A 26,497-nucleotide genomic window follows, 5' to 3' on the forward strand; every position below is an offset into this window, starting at 1 on the left:
AGGTGGCCGCGGCATAGGTAGCCAGGAATAGGTGTAGCCTGTATTAGGTGGCTGCAGCATAGGTAGCCAGGGATAGGTGTAGCCAGTAGTAGGTGGCTGCAGCATAGGTAGCCAGGGATAGGTGCCTGCAGCTTAGGTAGCTAGGAATAGGTGTAGCCAGAGATAGATGTAGCCAGGATAGGTGCCTGCAGCATAGGTAGCCAGGATAGGTTCCTGCAGCACAGGTAGCCAGGATAGGTGCCTGCAGCATATGTAGTAGGTGCTCCTCTACATGGGTGGCCTAGTCTGTCACTTGAGCAGCGGCATCTGCAGGTGGTGTGGAGGCCTCTTGCTGGGGGTGTCTTCCGTGCCTGGTGGTGGTGGATATGAGGAAGGCAGGCAATGTGAGGCGGCTTGGAAGAAGAGGGCACCCCTGCATGGGTGGCCGTGCGGTCCGGAAGCAGAGGCGGCTGGAGTGGCAGCTGCTCGGTGAGACCCAGCAGTGTGGGCCGCAGAGCTGTGGTGGTCCTGGGGCTTAGCGGGCGGGGACCGGCACGGTCAGCCATGGGGAGCTCCGATCAGTAGGAAGCTGATCAGCAGGAAGTGACAGCGGCGTGTATGGAGCTGGGGCGGCCACGTGATTAAGATTTCCGGAGTCCGACTGCAGCGAGCCCTGGGTCCCTGGACACTCCGCAAAGCGTTCCTGGAGGCAGGGGGAATCTTTCCCACAGATGCGGTGAGGCCGTCGGGGGAGAAGGGTTGGAGCCCTGTGTGCCGGGCAAATGTCTTACAGCGCCATCTTGGGTAAACCGGTATTTTCAAAAAGTGCATGGTATGGTTATCATGCATTTTGAAACCGTGCTATACCGTCATACCGGTATACCGCGGCAACCCTAACTGCCATTCACTAAGTGCTTTTAAAAATAAAGAAAACCCTCAGGACCCCCCTACGAGAAGATGAGCTAATCCAAAATCTGTCTGTAATGTCAGATTTCTACTACTTACTGTAAGTGACAGCAACATAGGAGAGAAGTAATTCATGGCTCATTTTACTCTGGGAGAAATGGTTTTCTGATTTGTACAGTGGAGGAAATAATTATTTGACCCCTCACTGATTTTGTAAGTTTGTCCAATGGCAAAGAAATAAAAAGTCTCAGAACAGTATCATTTCAATGGTAGGTTTATTTTAACAGTGGCAGATAGCACATCAAAAGGAAAATCGAAAAAATAACATTAAATAAAAGATAGCAACTGATTTGCATTTCATTGAGTGAAATAAGTTTTTGAACCCTCTAACAATCATTAAGAGTTCTGGCTCCCACAGAGTGGTTAGACACTTCTACTCAATTAGTCACCCTCATTAAGGACACCTGTCTTAACTAAAGAGTAGAGAAACCGAGAGCCCAATATAGTGTAGTATGTTAAGCATAAATGAAGTAAAGGTTATCGTGAGAAAATTATACTCACAAACATGGGTTACCACACAGGCAACCACTGTATAGGCAGGTGAGGAGATTAGACCTGTCCTCACTCAGGGATAAGAAGTCGCTCTCTGTAGATGCGAAAGGGGGTAGATCACCCCTCCACCAGGGGTGGACACGGTATAGCAGTAGGAGAACAGAGGCGCCAGCAGGATAAAAGTGGATAAAAACTTTAAAATTTGCTGGGAGGAAGTGGTGGACTTACCTCCATAAAGCAGACACGAAAGACTGTCTGAATAGTAGTCACATTTATTAATTAGTACCCCAAAACAGTGCAACGCGTTTCGCAGGCCCAGCCCGCTTCATCAGGCAATAAAAATGGGGACAAGACTGTAGACAAGAGACAGTACATTATGCTATAGTAAATTCTGCAAATTTGCATATTAATATATTGCATATCATAAAGCATACCATATGAAATAAATAGCTTCGTGGAGATGGCATAAAAGAGTTGGGTGTGCAAGTAGACAATAGGGGGTAGAGGCTATGGTGCTCGTGATAGTAATGGGCTATGGGGTGTTATTTTACACAGATTTGCAATGAGTGGTATTGGTAATGGAAAAGGGTATATGTCAGCAAGAGTAATGGGTAATAGAGCATTGAGAAGAGAACAGGGGGCCAGAAATACAGGGTAAAGTGTGCAAATAAAATAACATAAGGAACTCACCAGAATTTCAGCAATAGCAGGTGTAGCGCCTCAGTGAAGTGGTGAGGACGCTCAGCTCCTTATATATACAGGTTCTTGCTAAAAGGGCCAATTAGATGTATGGGAGGTATTTGGTGGGCGGGGTTAGGGTGAGTGTGCGAGCAGCCAATGGGCTCTCGCCACCTGTGTTCAGTGAATTGGGTTTTTGGGAAGGGTGGGTGGGGTTAGGGCGGGCTTGTGAGTAGCCAATGGGCTCTCGCCACCTGTGTTCGGTGTATTGGGTAGTTGGGGGGCGGATACAGGTATCATGGTTACCAAATGTGCAGCTGAATAGTGTACTAGCTGAATAGAGTACTGGTTAAGGGCACTGCCTTTGACATGGGAGACCAGGGTTCAAATCCCGGCCGGGGCATTATCTACTCATTGGTGTTTGGATGCTGTAAATGGGCAAAAGAATAAATTAAGTAAAAAAGAATATGCAAAGGTCTTTTTCAAGATTTAAATAAATATAATGATTTGATCCAGTGGGAATAAAATTAGTATATTTGACAGAGGGATTGATGTGTAAAAGTATTTAGCTGCCATCTAGTGGACCAAAAAGTTATGACCCGGTCCTAAGACACAAGCATCAATAGACATGTAAGAGCAACATAAAAATTAATAGAATAAATAGACATGTAAAAGCACCATAAAAATTAATAGAAACATAAATATAATATAAAAAATAACCAAATATGGATCAACTTAGTAGTCCTGGACAATTGTAGCAACTGGTAAAAAAGCACATAACAATCAAACCAAATTACACTTTTTGACATAAAAATATGTAGAATAATAATCAAGCCAGAGGTGTAGTTGTAAAAATGGACGGTTACACTAAAACTTATTGGGACAAATAAAATAAAATACAATAAATAAAAAGTCATGAAACAAGACAAAAAAAGGGTAAAAGAGAGCGGCCAAGATAAAAGAAAAACGGTACAGGAGGTATTTTAGTAAATTTTTTCCAGAACTTCATTTAGACCCTCAGGGCTGAGGGTTCTTATAGTTTGTATCCAGAACATTTCAAATTTTTTTAGTTTTCCGAATGCGTTTGACGAACTTGCATCAATTGAGTCAATTAGTGTAATGTTGAAGAATTGTGGGTTATTGGCGTGGTGAGTGCAGAAGTGCCGTGATACGCTGTGAAGGGGGAATTTTTTACAACTACACCTCTGGCTTGATTATTATTCTACATATTTTTATGTCAAAAAGTGTAATTTGGTTTGATTGTTATGTGCTTTTTTACCAGTTGCTACAATTGTCCAGGACTACTAAGTTGATCCATATTTGGTTATTTTTTATATTATATTTATGTTTCTATTAATTTTTATGGTGCTTTTACATGTCTATTTATTCTATTAATTTTTATGTTGCTCTTACATGTCTATTGATGCTTGTGTCTTAGGACCGGGTCATAACTTTTTGGTCCACTAGATGGCAGCTAAATACTTTTACACATCAATCCCTCTGTCAAATATACTAATTTTATTCCCACTGGATCGAATCATTATATTTATTTAAATCTTGAAAAAGACCTTTGCATATTCTTTTTTACTTAATTTATTCTTTTGCCCATTTACAGCATCCAAACACCAATGAGTAGATAATGCCCCGGCCGGGATTTGAACCCTGGTCTCCCATGTCAAAGGCAGTGCCCTTAACCAGTACTCTATTCAGCTAGTACACTATTCAGCTGCACATTTGGTAACCATGATACCTGTATCCGCCCCCCAACTACCCAATACACCGAACACAGGTGGCGAGAGCCCATTGGCTACTCACAAGCCCGCCCTAACCCCACCCACCCTTCCCAAAAACCCAATTCACTGAACACAGGTGGCGAGAGCCCATTGGCTGCTCGCACACTCACCCTAACCCCGCCCACCAAATACCTCCCATACATCTAATTGGCCCTTTTAGCAAGAACCTGTATATATAAGGAGCTGAGCGTCCTCACCACTTCACTGAGGCGCTACACCTGCTATTGCTGAAATTCTGGTGAGTTCCTTATGTTATTTTATTTGCACACTTTACCCTGTATTTCTGGCCCCCTGTTCTCTTCTCAATGCTCTATTACCCATTACTCTTGCTGACATATACCCTTTTCCATTACCAATACCACTCATTGCAAATCTGTGTAAAATAACACCCCATAGCCCATTACTATCACGAGCACCATAGCCTCTACCCCCTATTGTCTACTTGCACACCCAACTCTTTTATGCCATCTCCACGAAGCTATTTATTTCATATGGTATGCTTTATGATATGCAATATATTAATATGCAAATTTGCAGAATTTACTATAGCATAATGTACTGTCTCTTGTCTACAGTCTTGTCCCCATTTTTATTGCCTGATGAAGCGGGCTGGGCCTGCGAAACGCGTTGCACTGTTTTGGGGTACTAATTAATAAATGTGACTACTATTCAGACAGTCTTTCGTGTCTGCTTTATGGAGGTAAGTCCACCACTTCCTCCCAGCAAATTTTAAAGTTTTTATCCACTTTTATCCTGCTGGCGCCTCTGTTCTCCTACTGCTATACCTGTCTTAACTAGTCACCTGTATAAAAGACACCTGTCCACAGAATCAATCAATCAAGCAGACTCCAAACTCTCCAACATGGGAAAGACCAAAGAGTCAGAGTCAGAGACAAAATTGTAGACCTGCACAAGGCTGGAATGGGCTACAAAACCATTAGCAAGAAGCTGGGAGAGAAAGTGACAACTGTTGGTGCGATTGTTCGAAAATGGAAGGAGCGCAAAATGACCATCAATTGACCTCGCTCTGGGGCTCCACGCAAGATCTCACCTCGTGGGGTGTCAATGGTTCTGAAAAAGGTGAAAAAGCATCCTAGAACTACACGGGAGGAGTTAGTGAATGACCTCAAATTAGCAGGGACCACAGTCACCAAGAAAACCATTGAAAACACATTACACCGCAATGGATTAAAATCCTGCAGGGCTCGCAAGGTCCCCCTGCTCAAGAAGGCACATGTACAGGCCCGTCTGAAGTTTGCCAGTGAACACCTGAATGATTCTGTGAGTGACTGGGAGAAGGTGCTGTGGTCTGATGAGACCAAAATAGAGCTCTTTGGCATTAACTCAACTCGCTGTGTTTGGAGGAAGAAAAATGCTGCCTATGACCCCCAAAACACCGTCCCCACCGTCAAGCATGGGGGTGGAAACATTTTGCTTTGGGAGTGTTTTTCTGCTAAGGGCACAGGACAACTTAATCGCATTAACAGGAAAATGGACGGAGCCATGTATCGTGAAATCCTGAACGACAACCTCCTTCCCTCTGCCAGGAAACTGAAAATGGGTCGTGGATGGGTGTTCCAGCACGACAATGACCCAAAACATACAGCAAAGGCAACAAAGGAGTGGCTCAAGAAGAAGCACATTAAGGTCATGGAGTGGCCTAGTCAGTCTCTGGACCTTAATCCAATAGAAAACCTATGGAGGGAGCTCAAGCTCAGAGTTGCACAGAGACAGCCTCGAAACCTTAGGGATTTAGAGATGATCTGCAAAGAGGAGTGGACCAACATTCCTCCTAAAATGTGTGCAAACTTGGTCATCAATTACAAGAAACGTTTGACCTCTGTGCTTGCAAACAAGGGTTTTTCCACTAAGTATTAAGTCTTTTATTGTTAGAGGGTTCAAAAACTTATTTCACTCAATGAAATGCAAATCAGTTGCTATCTTTTATTTAATGTTATTTTTTCGATTTTCCTTTTGATGTGCTATCTGCCACTGTTAAAATAAACCTACCATTGAAATGATACTGTTCTGAGACTTTTCATTTCTTTGTCATTGGACAAACTTACAAAATCAGTGAGGGGTCAAATTATTTTCTCCACTGTATGTGTTTTAAATGTTAAGATTTTCACTACCGTTCCTCTTTAAAGGCCCATACATACGCTAGATAAATGCGGCCGATGTTGACTGCTTCTGCCAAGAATCCAGCATGTGTACAGCAGCCCCCAATGGTCAGTCTGGCGAATTGATTTGGCCGAGCGATGACCAAGAGCTTTGTTCTCCCGACTTACCCCATTCACAGCGTGATTACAAACCCTCACTGCTCCGTTGGCCCTCCACCCATCCAAGAACCAGGAACTACTGAAACTGAAAGACCAGCATGACAGCCAGGCTGTTGCCATTTTTGTTGTGCTTGGTACATCCACTAGACAGAATCCAGCATGTGTACAGGTGTTCCCAAGGTTATTCAAAGACCAGCATGCCAGATCTTTAATCTGCAAACGAGCGAGCGTATTCTTCCCCTCCTTACCATACCCGCTGGAAGACGTGCCATCGTTACTCTCCTCCCCATAGCAACAGAATGTGTTGTGTGGCTGTGTCTGAATAAACTCCTATCCCCACACCCCCAAATGTTTTGTGCTGGAACAAACTCAATCCTGATGGGCAACACGCATATTAACTGTGTACGCATCGTAATCGAATAAAGATAAGTTTCTGTATTGTTTTCTATCTACACTAAACAATTTTTACCTCAAATATAGATCGATTAAAACGTAACTTTTAATAGCTTTACATTTATAAAATATAACAATGTAGGGTAGACTGACTGTCAATTATAAAATCTCCTTGCTAATAAACTCGAGGTGTCTGGTAAGTATTAATCGAGTATATAACTACCTCTGAGTTCATTACAATTATTGATCAATTACACATAACCCCCACCAGAACAATAACCCGACATGTTTCACTTCCTTGCGAAAGCTTTTTCAAGGGAACAAAAGTGAAGTGCAATAGGGGATTTTGACCAATCAGAAGCGCTGAATATCGGCGTTGAGCTATTTGGGAAACTCTGCTGAACAAGGTAATAAGAGGAGCTCAATGCTGACCAAATCCTGTCTAGATGCTATGTTTTTGAGAACAATACGATGTCTTATAAATATGATTTAGATTATTAAGGAAGTCTATGGAGATTCTTCCTGATTGGCTGTACTGTGAGAAGGACATCTCTCAACCAATCATAGAGGGGAACTGCAGTAGGGGAGTGGGTAATGAGACACACCCCCATACATGTGAACCAGGAAGCGTATATAAAGGTCTCCATGCAAGCCAGTTTTTTCTGACTGCTGTCATGAGCGGACACGCTCCTTTTGTTTGATTCAATGTAATTGCACCCTAGCACTAGGCACTATTGCACTTTACTTTTTGTTCCCTTGAAAAAGCTTCCGCGAGGAAGTGAAACATTTAGGGTTATTGTTCTGGTGGGGGTTATGTGTAATTGATCAATAATTGTAATGAACTCAGAGGTAGTTATATACTCGATTAATACTTACCAGACACCTCGAGTTTATTAGTCAGGGGATTTTATAATTAAGTCAGTCTACCCTACATTGTTATATTTTATAAATGTAAAGCTATTAAAAGTTACGTTTTAATTGATCTATATTTAAGGTAATAATTGTTTAGTGTACGTTGAAATCAGGTTTCCTGATTGTTTTCAATCTAGTATAACCTTTAACCTTAGAAGTTCAGGGGCAGAGCTTGAATGAGTCAGTAGGTGCTCACATTTCCCTGTTAAATGATGGGGTTTTACAGGAGGAGCATAGTTTACATGTCTTGTCTAGCAAGATGCTTGTGTTCCAACAGCATTCGGTTTGGCATGTCCTGTGAGATTGCTGATCTGAAGAGAAGCCTTTTGTTAAGTCTTCAAGTATAGCAAACAGTCCTGATATTTTCTTATGTATGTCTTTATACAGCTCTTGTGATATAAAATACACAGAAGGTGTTCAATCACTGAACTGGACTAAAATTATGAAGACTATTGTGGATGACCCTGAAGGATTCTTTGAACAGGGTGGTTGGTCTTTCCTTGAACCAGAAGGAGAGGTTAGCCAAGTCTACTTTTATATCTTGTGAAAGTATCGTAGCCTCTGCCTTTTTGTAGCTTGGATTATGGGTTCAGCATGTTTTGTTTCTTAGGGCAGTGATGGTGAAGCAGACGGTTCGGAATCTGAAATAGAGGATGAAACATTCAACCCCTCTGATGATGAAGAGGAAGAGGAAGAGGAGGACAGTGATGAGGATTACTCAGATGAGACAGAAGATTCTGGTATATTTTGGCGACTGCTTATCTGATTACATTTCACATAAGTAGTGTACACTTAAAGCAAATCAGTAAAAAAAAACAAAAAAACAGAGGCTTCTCCTTTACCACACCGCTGCTTTCTAGGACACTCTTCTTCTTTGCGGCAATGCTCCAGTCCATATACGTGTGCGGATGTACTGCGCAGGTGCAAGTATGGCCTGTCCCGTTGCACAAAGCTGCTCGTGCATGACGGAAAACTCTGTGCACGAATAGCTCCATTCTGCGGCGACGGGAGCACTGCCATGAGAATTTACTCAAGGCATGTCAAATTTGTTCAGTGGGTTCCAGCACTGGAACGGTGTGCTCAGAGAGGATGGGGGAAGCCTCTAAAAGTATATTTTCAAGTAGGTGTTTTTTTTTTCTTCCCCTCACAGGTACACTTTAAGGGCCTGAGCCCACTGACAGTTTTGTCCCCGCTATTCAGTTAAACATCAATGTTGGAGATGATGAAAAGCGGACAGAAGTGGATACAACTACATCTGTGGGCTCAGGCCCTTAAAGTGGATCTGAGATAAACTTGTACTCATTGCATACTTGTGTTCCTTTCATATAGTTTATAGGGCATTCCTCAAGCCAAATACTTTTTTTGTTTTGTTTTAATACTCTAATTCCCTATAAACTAAACAAGCCTCGCCCACAGCTCCTTTTGTGCCTTTACATTCTAGCAAGGGCTTTTGGGAGCTCAGTCTGGGCAGGAGGAGGAGGAGGAGGCTACTAGCCATTGATTTCAGAGGCAGAGGGGAGGAGGGGGGACTGAATTTACACACAGGCAAGCTGATAGCATCTCCAGCCCTCAGCCTGTGACAATGTGATAAACAGAACATGGCTGCTCTCGGGTCACAGGAATAAATAATCATAAACTTTTGAAGCGGTTTGCAGCTAGATATGCTGTGTAAACTATCTAAACTTTAGATAAGATATATAGACAAGTTATTTGTTAGTTTTTCATCTCAGGTCTGCTTTAAGGGAAATTCCACTTTGCCATAAACATAGATTGGTGCTGTACAAGGCAATGGGCGTGATTCACAAAGCCTTTTTTTTTTTTTTTTTTACCGGTTTTCCTCTGTTTTCACCTTATCTTTTACATTTGTAAGCTCCCAAAGAGCAAAAGTATAATATAATTAAGGTAAGAAATGTTATATTGAAATGAAGTTAATCAGGAGCAACTTACTTTGAGTGATTATTTTGCTTAAAAAAATTCTGAAAGGTTATTTTTATCAATTAGGTGTTAAATAAACTATTTGACATGTTCTATGAATTAAAGAGACTCTGAAGCGAGAATAAATCTCGCTTCAGATCTCATAGTTAGCAGGGGCATGTGTCTATCAGCGGCGCATCGCCGCCTCTCCTCAGCCCCTCTCAGTGAAGGAAGACAGAGGGGCGGGGGAGAGGCGGAGATACGCGTTGACAGACGCGCGTGGGGCAGGGCTGCGGCGGTTAGCCCTGCCCCAACCAGGAAGAGATCCCCCGCTGCACCGAGGGGATTTGGGGGAGAAGGGACCCCCCCCCCCCCCGTTAAGCCGCGGGATGGCGGCATTTTAGCAGGGGCACACATGCCCCTGCTATCTGAGGTCTGAAGCGAGATTTATTCTCGCTTCAGACTCTCTTTAAGCTCATTGTGGTTTTCCATGTTTAAAAATTATTCCCATTTGAATGTGCAACCAGCTAAAGTTTTGCAAAACTGGCAGCTCTGAATACATTTCTGCAAGCTTAGAAACAGTACCCTGTACTACAGGATTGTCTATGAACTGCCACTAGATGGATGATTATACAGGTCCTTCTCAAAAAATTAGCATATTGTGATAAAGTTCATTATTTTCTGTAATGTACTGATAAACATTAGACTTTCATATATTTTAGATTTATTACACACAACTGATAGTAGTTCAAGCCTTTTATTGTTTTAATATTGATGATTTTGACATACAGCTCATGAAAACCCCAAATTCCTATCTCAAAAAATTAGCATATTTCATCCGACCAATAAAAGAAAAGTGTTTTTAAAACAAAAGTAAACCTTCAAATAATTATGTTCAGTTATGCACTCAATACTTGGTCGGGAATCTGTTCGCAGAAATGACTGCTTCAATGCGGCGTGGCATGGAGGCAATCAGCCTGTGGCACTGCTCAGGTGTTATGGAGGCCCAGGATGCTTCGATAGCGGCCTTAACCTCCTTGCCGGTCTAAAAAATCCGGCAAGGAGGCAGCGCCGCACTTTTTTTTTTTTTTTTTAAATCATGCAGCGAGCCAAGGGCTCGCTACATGATAGCCGCTGAGCGGCGGCATCCCCCTACCTACTCCGATCGCCTTCGGCGATCAGAGTATGCAAGAAATCCCGTTGAGAACGGGATTTCTTGCAGGGCTTCCCCGGTCGCCATGGCGACCGGGCGGGATGACGTCACAGACGTCATGGACGTCGTGACGTCAGAGGGAACCCCGATCCGCCCCTTAGCGCTGCCTGGCACTGATTGGCCAGGCTGCGCAGGGGTCGGGGGGGGGGGGGGGGGGCGGCTCGGCGCGGCGGGTAGCGGCGAATCGGCGGCGAGCGGCGGCGATCGCAAGTTACAAGCAGCTAGCAAAGTGCTAGCTGCTTGTAACAAAAAAAAATTTATGCAAATCGGCCCAGCGGGGCCTGAGAAATCCTCCTGCGCAGGTTACCCCGAACTGTGTTTGGGATAACCGGCAAGGAGGTTAAGCTCATCCAGAGAGTGTTGGGTCTTGCTTTCAACTTTCTCTTCATAATATCCCACAGATTATCTATGGGGTTCAGGTCAGGAGAGTTGGCAGGCCAATTGAGCACAGTAACACCATGGTCAGTAAACCATTTACCAGTGGTTTTGGCACTGTGAGCAGGTGCCAGGTCGTGCTGAAAAATGAAATCTTCATCTCCATAAGGGCTCTTTTCCACTATGAATCGCGATCGCAATCGCGTTTCAATTTCCACCATGCGATTGAGCTACTATATTCATTATAGTCCAGCTCAATCGCATACAAAACGCGGCAGGACGACGATTGCGCTTTGACCAAAATCGCATCGCAATCGGATCGCACTAATGGAAAATGCTGCTGCAGTTTCCATTAGTTTAATGTACCTTGCGATTTGCGATCAGAAGCAAATCGCAGGCTAGTGGAAAAAGGCCCTAAAGCTTTTCAGCAGATGGAAGCATGAAGTGCTCCATAATCTCCTGATAGCTAGCTGCATTGACCCTGCCCTTGATAAAACACAGTGGACCAACACCAGCAGCTGACATGGCACCCCAGACCATTACTGACTGTGGGTACTTAACACTGGACTTCAGGCATTTCCCTCTCTCCAGTCTTCCTCCAGACTATGGCACCTTGATTTCTGACTGACATGCAAAAGTTGCTTTCATCCGAAAAAAATACTTTGGACCACTGAGCAACAGTCCAGTGCTGCTTCTCTGTAGCCCAGGTCAGGCGCTTCTGCCGCTGTTTCTGGTACAAAAGTGGCTTGGCCTGGGGAATGCGGCACTTTTCTCCTACCACACTTTTTCCTTCCCACAGACTTCCCACTGAGGTGCCTTGATACAGCACTCTGGGAACAGCCTATTCGTTCAGAAATTTCTTTCTGTGTCTTACCCTCTTGCTTGAGGGTGTCAATGATGGCCTTCTGGACAGCAGTCAGGTCTGGCAGTCTTACCCATGATTGCGGTGTGAGTAATAAACCAGGTTGAGTTTTTTTAAAAGCCTCAGGAATCTTTTGCAGGTGTTTAGAGTTAGTTGATTCAGATGATTAGGTTAATAGCTCGTTTAGAGAACCTTTTCATGATATGCTAATTTTTTGAGATAGGAATTTTGGGTTTTCATGAGCTGTATGCCAGAATCATCAATATTAAAACAATAAAAGACTTGAACTACTTCAGTTGTGTGTAATGAATCTAAAATATATGAAAGTCTAATGTTTATCAGTACATTACAGAAAATTATGAACTTTATCGCAATATGCTAACTTTTTGAGAAGGACCTGTAGATCTTAAAAAAGGCACCATAGTGACGTATAGTAGAATGTAGTAAATGTATTCTGGATACCCACATGACCATTATCCTGGTTTCAGCATCAGATACACTTCCTATATCTATACATGGCTGTATATTAGTATGTAGCCCTGCTGTCTCGGTCATGCTTTCTTATGCAGAATTCTCCTCCCAGAGACCAAATGTTTCTACTGACTTCGGAACACATAGCAAAAATTCACCATGAATTTGCTGTGACTGGCCTGCAGCATTCACATTGATGCAGATGGCATTGTTATCCCACACTTTCTCTAAAATGTAAAATATGTGCAGGTACTCTGCAGGGGAATGAGGAGATTCTTCCTCTACACATTCTTCATGCACAATCTGAACCAGGTTTATGGGTGATAGACAACACCTCTGTGTTCAATGTGCACAACATTCTCTGGATTTCCTGCAGCTCTGTGGGTAGTGCATATGTAGAGTATAATACTACTGTGTAATAAAGTAAACCTGAGACCGAAAAAATTAGTTTTTTTTTTATACATACCTGGGGCTTCCTCCAGCCCCCTTCAGGCTAATCAGTCCCTCGCTGTCCTCTTCCACCACCTCAATCTTCTGCTATGAGTCCCGGTAATTCAGCCAATCAGCGCTGTCCGGCCGTGTGCCGCTCCCACAGCCAGGAGCAATCTACACCTGCTCAGTAGTGCTGCGCAGGTGTAGTACGCTCCCGGCGGCGGAGTGTGTATATGTGCACTACGCCAGACTGGCTCAAGTACCTGGACCCATAGCAGAATATCCAGGTGGCGGAGGAGGACAGCAAGGGACTGATTAGCTTGAAGGGTGCTGGAGGAAGCCCCAGGTATGTATAAAACTTTAATTTCATCTGTCTCAGGTTTACTTTATTACACAGTAGTACTATACTCTACATATGCACTCCCCACAGAGCTGCAGGGAATCCAGAGAATGTTGTGCACATTGAACACAGAGGTGTTGTCTATCACCAATAAACCTGGTTCAGATTGTGCATGAAGAATGTGTAATAGAGGAAGAATCTCCTTATTTCCCGGCAGAGTACCTGCACATCATTCTTACATGTACCCACAGTAACATTGCTTAGGGCCTGATAGATGTTCTTTGTTCCGGTCTGTACCTTTTTCAAGTACTCTTACCAAGGACTAGTTTTCGTCTAGGACTAAAGGGAATAAATATGGCAGTCTGCATATCCTTCTCACTTCAGTTGTCTTTTAAAATTCCTAAGCGTTGGCAGTTAAGAGACAAATTTCATGTTACATAGTTTCAATCAACAAGATTGTAATATGAAAATTAGAGGAGTCGGAGTAATCCTAAACTGAGGAGTCGGAGGATTTTTGTACCGACTCCACAGCCCTGCTTGTGTGTTAGTCAGGTCCACCCATAGTTTGATTTGTGTTTTAGAATATGGTTGATGTTTACTGATCTGGGGAGGAGATGATATTTAACTTACTTTTTTCTGACCAAAAGTGGAATTTTCCTTTTAGAGTACAGGATGGCATGTGAGCACAATTATCTGGTATAAGAGCCAATTGTATTGATTTTTAGATTTCCCCCCTTTTTTCCTTCCTCAGTTTACAGTGAAGATTCCTTGGGCACTGATGAAGAGAGTGGGAAAGACTGGGATGAATTGGAAGAGGAGGCCAGAAAGGGTAAGTAATTAAATGACACAAACCTCATCCTGCCTGCTTTTTATCATTAATGTACAACTTGTATCTGAATAAATGAGTAGCTTCCAGTTTAAGTCCTCTCTTTGCAATATATCTTTTCATTAAAGGGGCACTACAGCAAAAAACTGTAAAATTTTAAATATGTGCAAACATATACAAACAAGAAGTACATTTTTTCCCAGAGTAGAATGAACCATAAATTACTTTTCTCCTATGTTGCTGTCACTTACTGTAGGTAGTAGAAATCTGACAGCTTTATAAGGATATTCCCTAAAAAGGATTTAAACAACGATGCTGACCAGCTTCCCTGCTCCCTACAGTTTATTGGCAGTTGGACAGAGCAACTGCCATTCACTAAGTCCTCTTGAAAATAAATCTATCCCTGAGAATCCCCTATAAAGAGATGGACTAGTCCAAAACCTGTTGCTGAAATGTCTACGCTGAGCATGCATGAAAAAAGGGCGCAGTGACAAAAAGGCCCAGCTGGATAACTAAATCCGATAAACATCGTTGTCAAACTTGGTTAACTATAAATACCGTTGTAAAAACAGACGGGAAATAATAACAAAAATATTTTAATTGTCACATAATTTAACAATACAGCTTAACCAACCCTACTCTCTCACATAACCCTCCCCTGGTATTGCCTAAAACTAACCACTCCCTTGGTGGCACCTAACACCCCCCCCCCCCCCCGGGTGTTGCCTAAAACTAACTGCCGCTTGGCCGGTGCCTAACCCTAACCACTTCCTTTTGGTGGTGCCTAAACCTAACTACTCCCTCTGCAGAAACACTCTTTTACACATAGATGATATCTTTGATCACGTAAAAACTGTACATACAAACAGAATATGACAAAAACTATAATGTTGCAAGCTTCTAAAACGATAACATACTTCAAAAACTTAAATGTTCTTAACGATATTTAATGTGGCGCCATTTTTTTCTGCTTTTTTTTGTTGTATGAAAGATTGCAGTAAAGTCTATGGCGGCAACCTTTTCGTCCACCCTCAGCCGGCGCCCCTTTTTCCCTGCTGACCAGCTTACCACTGTCACTTTCTACAGATATAGACAGCAGTCAAAAAGTAAAAAAAAAAAAAAAAAAAGATAGATAGATAGATAATATTATAATCCATACAGATTTCTCAGTGAAATGATGTGCATGTGAATACATTGCACAGACACCCTCAGAGGAGCTCTATGTCGGGTAGTTTATTCCCACCTCCATGGTCAATCAGCCACCACAGGTTCATGCAGTGTCTGTGTGCCTGAGGCAGGGTGCACATTTGTGTCCCCATTGTCGTAGGCAGTTTTAAAGTGTCTGGCACTCTGCCATAGTGTTTTTCATCCACTATTTGCTGGATTACAGCAAAATGCATTGTAATTGGGAAAGCATGCTGGGTAGACCGAATATGAATGAACGCAGAAAAGATCATTCCCTATGAGCGGCCTATTGACTTCAATTGCCAGTGCGTCAGTACACAATTCAAATGTGTGCTCCTTGCCTTACTGTTGAGAAACTCAGGTGACTGATTTATGCCTTCAGGTGATAAGCTGAAGTACAAGTACAGAAGTAATCCTACATATTTTACTATAATCCCATTCTTACTTTATTAATTTATACAAATTGTATTAAATGTATTTAGAAATGTAGTAGTTGCATACTGCAATTCAATATTCTTCCACCTATTTCAAGTTTTGTTTAAATAAAAAAAAGAAAAACATTAGGCGTTATCAAACAAGTCTTTAGGGGCCCATACAAAATTCAATCAACAGATTTGAATTTCCCATTGTTTCCATGAAACCTCTGATCTGATAGACCTTTTCGGTTCTAGAAAGATTGATTTGAATTTCAGTCGTTGTGGGAAATTTAAAAAAAAAAAATGCATAGTGGATTGGTTTGATTTTTCAAATGGTGCAATCCATCAAGAAAATGAATTGTATTTAAAAGTTAAAAGAAAAAAAATATGATGTACCTTAACATCGAAACACCAAATTTCACCGTTTCCAAGCTTTGACTTCACCACACCAGCATCTTTCCATGGTTAGGACTTTGGCACCTCATGATGCAGTCTGGTTTATGGTTTCAACATGTTCATTTGCTTAATTGGCAGTATATATGACTAGAGATGTACAGAATTACCACCTTTCCATGCAAGTTTTCACTGACTTGAAATAGAGCCAATCATGCCCAGAATTGTCTGACCGCAGTTGACTTAACCAGGCTGATTGGCCCCTTTTCACTTCAGAGTATATTTGCATGGAAGACCAGAATAGTTGCTCATCTCTATGGGTGGAGTCCCCTTACTAACAATGCACTAATTTCTGTAGCTGACCGTGAGTCTCGTTATGAAGAGGAGGAAGAACAGCAGCAACAGCAGAGTAGAATTAAGAAGAGGAAGGGCCATGGACATGCTCCTGCTCCCACCCCATCAAAAAAGAGGAAGAAGTAACCACGCAGCCCGCTCTTATCCCATCCACTTGCTCTTTACAGATTTTTTTTTTTTTACTTCAGAAAAAAATCCCTTTATCCCCTCCTTTCTACTCCTTTCTTCCATGCCTCTTTCCCACATTTCTGTTTTCCTTGCCTTTCCTTCACTTATCCTTTAGATATGAGGTGCAACAGTTTTGCTTGGCTGCTTCAGACTGTTGGGATGCTATGTGATGGTTAAATGGACCAATGTGGCGTTATATTATTATAACTGTCATCCTACCTTTCTTGAAACTGGACTGATGGCTTATTAGAAACCACAATGAATTTCCACATCTTGAGAGAATAGTGGCCGTTTTCTGGAGGAGACTTGTCATTGCACCCTTCCACTGCTCCATGGACTGCGACGCTGTGTGGCGGTTACGTGGCTAAGTGGCACTGCCAGCCTGCGTGCTGAGTGGTCTGCCTGTCTTGCCTCTGTTCAATTGACCAATCTCTTTGCCTCATCTTTCAGCTTGGTCTTCTCTGATCTCTTGTATTGCTCTGTTTAGGATTTCTTGTATAAGTAACTTTTTATTTGCAGGTTATTATTTTTTGTTTATGGAGTTTGTCATTGTCCTCGCTGCACTTTCTTTTTCTGTGACCTAGTTCCTCTCTACTGCAAGTGTGTCTTTTTTTTTCCCCCCTTGGATCGTTTCTTTTTCACTTTTAGCTTCCCTTTTTTCTTTTTGGTTCTCTATAGCAGTGAGGTGTAAATGATGTTTTTCAGACTTTGGAGAAATGTAAACAAATAAAAAAAAATGTTTTTGTACATTTTTTCTCCCGTTTGCAATTTTTTGAGATTCTGTGGTAGATACAGAGCATTTTTACTAAACACTCAGATTGTGTTAAGCAGCACTTGTAAATGACACCTAGATTGTCCAGTCTTGTTCTAAAACAATAAATTAGATTCCTCAGGGATACTATGCCACAACTGTGCGTGGTTGTGTTGATTATTTACAGATGAAGAAAATGTTGCATCCGTGGCTTATTTTTTTTTTTTTTTTTTTTTTTTTTTAAAGAATCTTTTTTTTTTTTTTTTTTTTGTGAACATTGGTAAGGATACTATAGAAGTACTGAAGAAAATATAGTGTAAGAATATCTAAATAATGCTTGTCTTGATGTATGGTTTGTCAGTGACAAAACTCAGGCGCAAATTGTTATAATTGTCAACTTATCGGAAGATCCCAAAAGCAGAAGAGGACGATTCAGCATAGAATTTAATAAAGTTGCCAACATAACTTTTTTTTTTTTTGGGTAGTCTGGATGCCAGGTATCTGATTTGACAAACCTTTTGCTGGGAATACACTAAGGTTTTTTTTTGGAAGATTTACCAATAATTTTTCTGATAGATTTCCATTCACTTCTATGAGAAAATCGATCAGAAAAAAGTTATTGAAATCAGGTTGGACCTGTCGGAAATTATCTATTGAGCCATCTATATGCTGAAAAAAAAAAACTCGTGTATTTCCAGGATTACATTTGTGGTATCTTAACCACTTTGGTACTAGCAGCCTCTGCCCCCTTAAGGACCAGAAGCTGCTGGTACAGTAAAACGGCGCTTCACGCCAGTCACGCCGCTCTGTCCCCACCGCAGGCTCCACTCTCTGCCGGCTCTATCTGTGCGCCGGTAAGGAGACGCTTTTATTATCTCCTTACCCTGTCAATCACTGTAAGCCAATGGGAGTATTCATGATAAACGTGTACACTGACAGATTGCTTGTTTTGGATCTCGGACTTTTGCAAACCATAAAAAGGTACTTCAGCTTCAATTTGAGGTTTATTTTTTTCTTTTTAAAAGTTTTTTTGTACTTGAATATTTAACTTCCCCAAATTAACCACTTCAGGATCACAGGTTTTCTTCCCTTAAAACCAAAACAACTTTTACATTTCAGCGCTCCTCCCATTCATTCACTGATAACTTTATTGCTACTCATCACATGTGAATGATCTATAGCTTGTTTTTTTCGCCACAAATTAGGCTTTTCAAGGGTGATATTTTATTTTAGTAATAATGTTATTCTCTATGCATTTTAAAAAGAAAAAAGAGAAAAAAATGAAAAGATACACTATTTCTATATTTCCAACCATAAAAAAAAAGCAAGGGAGGCTAGGATTAGATCAGGGTTGATCAGGGTAGATCAGGGGTATATAGTCCTGGTATATTTATTTATAAGTCCTGGTTTATTTATAAAATCCACTAGGTGGCAGTCAGAATACAAGTAAAGAAGATCCAGTTACCTTGTAATCCTCTCAGGAGTGATTACAAGGTAACTGTATCTTCTCAAGTGCTGGCAACATTGTTTATAAACCTCACAAATGAATGAGCACTGCTATTGGCTTATAGCAGTGCTCATTCATGGTTACAGGCATCTGATTGGTGATGGGAGTAATTACTCCCATTCATCAATCCCACCCAGAGATAAATGAAGCTGGTGCACGCGCATGTGCACGCACGGGGGCGCGCACCCGCGGGCAGGAGCGCGGGAGCGCGCGCGCGTTCGTGTCCGCACAGCACAATAGCGGCAGGGGCGTTTATAAACGCCCCTGATCCGCTCATTAAGTCAATAGGGGCGTAGTTAAGCGTCTGGGAAATCCGAAAGTGGTTAATCCATTTTTGGTATGTTTTGAAAACTTGCCTCAAATTTGTCAATGTCACCCTGTGATGGATATCTTGGCTGCTATTATGTGCAGTAATGTTGTTGCATACATATGAGGTTGTGTGTTCCTGGAATAAAGTACTGACAATTTTTTTTTTTTTTAAGTGCATCAGTATGTGCTTAATCAGATTTCACCTGTATTATTACTCACCACCACTCTGCCTGAAAGATCTGTTCCTTTTTATTGTACACTCTTCATTTAATAAAAGACCTACAAATAATTCATTTGGAGTCAAATATGCTTAAATCCATCTTGCAATCCATTTTTTTCCCTTTGCACTGAAAGCTCCAGCACAATAGGGCTACAGTCCAATGGTACCCATACATGGTACAATAAAAACGTTGGACTTTCCTGGGCTTTTTTAAATGAATCAAAATGATCAAATCGAATGAAAGTTGAAAATACTTTTTTTTTTGCAATCAAGAAAAAACTGAATAATCGAACTAAATTCTGTAATAAAAAAAAAATACCATGTATGGGCACCTTAAAGAGAAACTCCAACCTAGAATTGAACTTTATCCCAATCAGTAGCTGATACCCCCTTTTACATGAGAAATATAATGCTTTTCACAAACAGACCATCAGGGGGCGCTGTATGACTGATTTTGTGCTGAAACCCCTCCCACAAGAAGCTCTGGGACCGCGGTACTCTGGGCAAACTGCCACATTGTAACAATGTTCACAGACAGGAAATAGCTGTTTACAGCTGTCTGTAGCAGCCAAAACAGCTAGATGCAGCTACATAACCTGCCCACAGTAACAATGTCACCATGTAATGTCAGAATGTAAATCGGGGAGAGGAAAGATTTTACAATGAGAAAACGCTGACTAAATTATTTATACATAATTATGGTAAAAATGAAGCACATTTTTTTACATTATTTTCACTGGAGTTCCTCTAAGTCTACATTTGCCTTTGGAGGTGGAGTTGAAGAGGCATGGCAATAAAATGAAAAACGTATTGTGCATTTTTTGCACTAAAGGCACTTGAATGCTACAGCAGTCATGCTCATTAGTTACATCAAAGCATTAGGGAATGTCATGTAAAGGTGATGCCTTCACCAGTACACTATTCAGCACTATAAGGCCTGATTCACACATAAATATGCACATTTCCAGTACTGGACCAGAGTCCTGTCAGTCTTAAATCCGTTTTCTATCCTTTTTACCTGACTGGAAATGTACACCTTTTTGTGTGGACACACCCATAGAAAAACAAAACAGACAGGACTGGAAATGTACACCTTTTATGTGTGAACACAACCTTACAGTCAGCAACTGCCCCTAACATATTGCAGGGAAAGTAAGTATGTCCCTAAAGTCAATGACTGCGGGGACGGGAATAGCCTGAACCGTGCTGATCATCAGAGGTATCTGAGAGGACCATTGCTTAATAGCCATGTGCTGAGATTGCACGGGCATTGGAGGACTTTTTTTTTTTTTTTTTTATATAAAGGGGAACTGAAGAGAGGTATGTGGAGGCTGCCATGTTTATTTTCTTTTAAGCAATACCAGTTGCCTAGCAGCCCTGCTGATCCTCTGCCTCTAATACTATTAGCCATAGCCCCTGGACAAGCATTCAGCAGATCAGGTGTTTCAGACTTTAAAGTCAGATCTGACAAGACTAGCTGCACGCTTGTTTCTGGCGTTATTCAGATACTACTGCAGAGAAATAGACCAGCAGGGCTGCAAGGCAACTGGTATTGATTAAAAGGAAATAAATATGGCAGCCTCCGCATACCTCTTACTTCAGTTCCCCTTTAAGGTAGAGTCAGAGAGCCAATATTGTGTAGTATGTAAATGTAACCACAGGAGGGAGCTAGATGTAAACCATTATACTCCTAAAATCTTGCCACGGCAGTGGACATGCTGTAGGCGCAGGTGGGGAGAACAAAACTGAATCCTATTCACGGAAAAAGTGGCTTTGTAGGATAGGACAAAATCCAGAGGCTTCAAATTGAAATAAAATGGTAAAAAACTGAAAAGAGGAAGTAGATATGAATTCTCTCAGGGAAAATTACTCAAGCGATAATTACCTTTAGACCTCTTTCACACTGAACATTGACAAAAGAATGCGTTTTAACTGATTAATTGTTCCATAGCAGTGTACTGTGAAACGTTTTCATTTAAAATGCCTATAATGTGAACTGACCCATAGGGAAACATGGACATTGGGCTGCACATTAATTGTCTGTTTAGATATAACTGACAGCAACTTATTCATGCTTCATCAGAGTACAATCTCAAGAAGCGCTGTAAGCAAACCCAGCGCCTCAGTGAGGCTAGGCCTACTTTTTCTTTTTTTTTTTACATTTTTATTCAATTTGAGCATTCCGATCCAATATTCAGATTGATCGGAAGTTTCAATCAGAATCTTTGAGGTAGCACACACGTAGTTTCGAGATTGCCGCAATTTTGGGATAAAAGATCGTAAACTCCCCCAAAAATTGGTTGGTTATAAAAATCAAGAGAAAAAGTGACATAGTTTGGCATGTACTGAATAGTTATATAAATTTTTTGGATTTCCCAAAATTTTAAAAGGTGTTTTTTTTTTTTTTGTTTTTTGTTTTTAATCAAAGCAAGAAATGATTTTCCCGTTTTTATTTGCTGTCGATCGGGAATGGTGGATTTTTCTGGTCAAAATTTTATGAAAATTGAATGAGATATATATATATATATATATATATATATATATATATATATATATATATATATATATATATATATATATATATATATATATATACACAATTTTCTCAGTTTTCAATCATTTTTTTCATAATTGGGAGAAAATTGAAGGTGTGTGGTTCAGATTTTTAAAATGTTAAAATCAATCAGAAAATCAGAAAAATTGTTATCCTTTGAATTGGGAAAACAAATATTATAATATTGTATGGTGTGTGGCCACCTCAAAGATGTCTTCAGGCAGTTTATCTATGGAAAGTGTGATCAGATATGCTGCAAAATCTTCCAGCTGGTGGGGGAGGAGCAGTGAGATCAACAGCTGCAGTGAAATCTATGATTTTAGCAGAAATCTAGTCAGCATTGATCAAGAGTGCAGTATGGTTAAGGCCAAGTTCACGGGGGGGGGGGGGGGGGGGGGGGGTTTGCACTGTGAAGTAACAGGCATTTTAAATGTAGAAAACTGGATTTGCAATAGTCTATTTGAAGTTCAGAGTGCAACTGATGCAATCCAATGGACTACAGTATTCCAACACAGTGTACGCAGTGTGTTATCGCAAAATGTGATAGGTAAGTGATACTGAAGCCAGTTAAAAAAAAAAGTTAGATACCCATGTAGAAAGAAGGCTCTGGATCCTATAGCGCTTCTCTGGTCCCCTCTCTGCATTCTTTGTCCAGCGCTGTTGCCCCCATTACAGCTAACTTGAGATCCTTGAAAGGCTTCAGAAGCACTCCTGTCCCACTCGGGGACATCAGTGCTTCCGAAAGGATTTCTAGAAATCCCGAAGGTGGCAAATTTGAAAGCAAGATAGCGGGGAAGCGAGGACATAGGACCAAGGAAGGCTCCGACGTCCAGAGCCTTCCCTCTCCATAGGTGTCTACCTGACCTTTTTTTTGGACACTTCACACTTGCTTTAACAGTGGCAGTGAAGCGTACTTTCCATGGACTGTATGCTTCACTGTATGTGATGCAATGGTCAAATAACGTAACTTTTGTTTGATCTTATAGGGATAGCAATGCAGTTCCAACTGTGAACCTAGCCTTAAAAATTTATCAATTTCCAATCAGGAATGCTTGATCAGCTTGCATCCCTATGTAAACATCAAAGCAAAACTTTCTTTGCAGAAACACACCAACAGTAATCATATAATCCACAATGTTCACAGTAAGCAACTGTATAGCATACTCTGCGGCCCACTCAACAAAATCCATAGACATTGAAAGCTGATATGCAGTACTCAGTGGACCACCATGAGCTCACTTTGTAAGATTCCCCGTAATGGGGTGCTCTAAACACCTCAAAGTTGTAAATAATTGTGGTTTCCAAATAATAGTCTGTAGTCCCTCTCTGCCTTTAGTGCTTCACATAAGTCTTTAAATTCCAAATACTCCACCACTGGTACTTCATTTAGGCCTGCAACCCATTAGAAAGCTTATAATGCTATTGCAATTGCTAGCGATTTGTGATAGCGTTTTGGGAGTGATTTTCCTGCTCCTATAAAATTTATTAGAATGGAAACGCTTCCTAAAATGCTGTATGTTCTGTGATAGTGGTTTCCTTAATCGCTCTAGTGAAATCAGTCCCAATGACGGAGCGTTTAGGGAAAACTCTCTAGTGGGTTCCAGGTCTCAATGTGTGTGGGAAGTCAGATGAAATTAGGTCTTTGGTAATGTTTTAGCATTTTCTTCTGTGTGTTTAGCATTGTCTAGACTAAGTCACCTGTTACAGGTGGCTTCATAAAGCCCAGTTAAAACCAAAACAAGTCAATTTTCAGTTGCCCTTACAGATTAGCATTTAGGCACTGCTTATCGCATCTGATTATACAATGTATTTACACATGGAGGGGAACTTTAAGAATGTAGACTAGCTTTCTTTGTGTTGCTGGAAACATTCCTGTAGCTCATCTGTGAGGCTTGCCTAAAACTCTGCTACATTTTTCATTGTAATGCTGAAAACTTTTTTCCAATAACTGGAGGAAAAAATAAATAGATAAATGTCTTCCCACAATTCTTAAAGTTTCTCTCTGTTTGAGAACCGTATGGTTCTTAATGAGTTCTGTATCATGCCTGAAGACGAATGAAAGCTTGCAAAGAAATATTTTACAGTTGGTCATTAAAGGTATCGCCTAAATAACTTAAGTTAGTCTTCAAATTCTCTCCATGACTAATTGGTGTTACATAGGTAAGACTGATTGTGCAAGGCACTCTACGCTGTTAGCAACACTTAATTGCCATGTGCTGCCTGCGCACGGCAGTCTTACTGCAAGTTGGTGAATCAGGGCCATGTTTAGAAGTAGTCTCCTAGTGTACTTCCATCGCAACTTTGATGCACAGAGTAGAGTGCCACTCAGTAAGCTGTCAGTCTTTCAAATGTAGATTATGACCTATATCAGAATGCCACAACCAAGATTGTACCTATATATTTATCTATTTGTCTGCCCACATGTTTTTTTGTTCTCCCCAAGCAAGTGAAATATTAATAGGAAGAAATGCATACTTGTCTAACAAATGTGCTACTTTTCTTTCAGCAGTGGCTCTTCCCCCAGGTCCAAGGGTGGTTCTGCTGCAGACATGGCCACCCTGAAATTGATGTCCTATGATGTTTCTCCCTTTATGTGATCATGCTGCGAGTTTCCCTACTCATATGAAGCCATGCTTGCCCTTAGATTTCCTGGCATATGTGTGAGTGGGGGGGGTGACATTGAAGAGACTAAAGCTGCTAAAATACTGCATTGCTACCCAGCATGGGGGGGGGGGGGGGGTGATATAGGTTCCTTTTAATAACACAGAAACTAACATACATATAATGTTGACATTATTTTTCTGACTGGCTTTGTGGTTCCCAGTCAAGTCATTTCTGTATTGTTGAATTGTTCAGTTCATAATAGAAAGCATTGATGATCTTGTTGTCTTCATCCTCTTTTCTCTATATACAGCTCGCATTGCTTCCCTGGCTTCTATGACCACTCGTAGAGAACCAATTATTTGCCTGGGATCTGTGACGTCTATAACTAGAAAGCATAAATAATACATGATCAATCTGCAATCACAATCAACTTCCTGCAATATTATTTTCTGATGGGACGTGTTCCTGTTACACCAAATCGGTCTAAAGGTGGCCATACATGGTACAATTTTTCAATTAGATAATTTAGTTCGATTATTCCATTAGATCGAATATAAAGATTTTTCCAGCATGTCCGATCATTTTTCCCGAAAAAACGGGATAATCGTTTGAATTTCTTGATCGAAAAAAAAAATATTTTCAACTTTCATTCAATTCGATCATTTAGATCGAATAAACGGGAAAAAAATCGAACGTTTTTATTGTACCGTGTATGGCCACCATAATGGTGGCCATACATGGTACAATTTTTCATTTTTTTTCGATTAGATAATTTAGTTCGATTATTCCGTTAGATCGAATATAAAGATTTTTCCAACATGTCCGATCTGATTTTTCTCGAAAAAAAACGGGATAATCGTTCAAATTTCTTGATCGAATTTTTTTTTTCAACTTTTCATTCGATTCGATCATTTAGATCGAAAAAACGGGATAATCGAACGTTTTTATTGTACCGTGTATGGCCACCATTAAATGCCCTATCATGTATTTGTGGGACTGATAATGTGCAAAAGTATTCAGAGCTGAAGTGTTGTTGCTCCAGCTTTAACAGGTACAAGGTATGCACGGAAATGATATTCTCACAGATATTACAAATAACAGAAAATAATATTAAGCTATACAATGCTATTGTCAACCCTTATCTGGCAAAATCGAAACACAGTTGTAGAGGAAATACAATTGCACTTACTTTGCAGTGTTTCTTCTGCTGGCTCTACTGATCTTCTCATGAGATGCTTGAGATCCAGGTAAGCATACCCCACATCACAACACTCGTCGTCCTCTTCATTCATGGGATCACTAACCACTGTGAATTTCAACCTTTATGGGATCCACAGAGGAAGTAAAATCATTGTCACACAGTAGGAGGATAAAACAAGAGGCAGATTGAGTGAACTCATGAAAGTCTAACATCTTTCACAATTCTGTCTTCTCTGATGTAAGTTGACAGAGGCTTCCCATGTCCTGCAGACCACCATCACTGCTCAGGTAGGAGTGTGGCCGCGCCTCCAGCTTACTGTGCAGGTGCAGCCATACTTGCACAGGTGTAGTACTGCCACATAACATATCCGACAAGCTCTCGCCAGATATGTTCTAGGGGCCCGTGCGTGGCATCGGTGAGAGCCAGGAGGACTTGGAAGCCTCAACAACACGTGTCGAACTCCAGGCCTGGAGTGCCAGATCCATGCCAGTGTTTAGGATGGACTGAGAAAGAGAGGAATGTGTTCTACCTGATGGACCACACCTTTCCTGATTCAGACCAATCAATTCATTTGAGCTATGTCAAAAATGTGTGAGGACCTCGGCCCTCGTAGGACCGGTTTGACTTACCTGCTTACAAGATCCAGAGGCTTCCCTCTTGGGTAAGTAACTGTTTAGGGGAGGTTTAGTTTTCATATTTTTCGGTTTGTGTACACTTTAAGCTCCTCCACTCTGCCCCTCATTAATCCTCCTTTAAAGGACACCTGAAGTGAGAGGAATATGGAGCCTTCCATATTTATTTCCTTTTAAACAATACCAGTTGCCTGGAATCCTTCTGATCCATAAATGTGCAGAAAACCAAGACTGGATCCAACTGGGCCAGTTACTGGGGATGATTGCAGACCAACGGA

The 26,497-nt window shown here is 41.2% G+C and overlaps 2 protein-coding genes across 4 annotated transcripts in view; one reads left to right on the top strand and one right to left on the bottom strand.

The window, feature by feature from the left end:
* The window catches only part of SUPT16H (SPT16 homolog, facilitates chromatin remodeling subunit), a 52,943-nt gene extending 35,755 nt beyond the window's left edge, over nt 1–17,188 (top strand). The window contains exons 23-26 of the mRNA XM_068241438.1: nt 7,880–8,009; nt 8,103–8,232; nt 13,851–13,928; nt 16,278–17,188. Of these exons, the coding sequence (XP_068097539.1) occupies nt 7,880–8,009; nt 8,103–8,232; nt 13,851–13,928; nt 16,278–16,399 (460 nt within the window). The 3' untranslated portion in view covers nt 16,400–17,188. The remainder of the gene's footprint in view (nt 1–7,879; nt 8,010–8,102; nt 8,233–13,850; nt 13,929–16,277) is intronic.
* A 7,326-nt stretch (nt 17,189–24,514) lies between these two features.
* Nucleotides 24,515–26,497, bottom strand: part of RPGRIP1 (RPGR interacting protein 1) — a 64,913-nt gene continuing 62,930 nt past the window's right edge. For all 3 annotated transcript variants that reach the window (XM_068241478.1, XM_068241467.1, XM_068241495.1), the window contains 2 exons: nt 25,576–25,706; nt 24,515–24,771 (listed from right to left, as the gene is read on the bottom strand). In XM_068241478.1, the coding sequence (XP_068097579.1) occupies nt 24,635–24,771; nt 25,576–25,706 (268 nt within the window). In that variant the 3' untranslated portion in view covers nt 24,515–24,634. The remainder of the gene's footprint in view (nt 24,772–25,575; nt 25,707–26,497) is intronic.

This window comes from Hyperolius riggenbachi, chromosome 1 (assembly GCF_040937935.1).
Source record: "Hyperolius riggenbachi isolate aHypRig1 chromosome 1, aHypRig1.pri, whole genome shotgun sequence".
Taxonomy (NCBI): Eukaryota; Metazoa; Chordata; class Amphibia; order Anura; family Hyperoliidae; genus Hyperolius; species Hyperolius riggenbachi.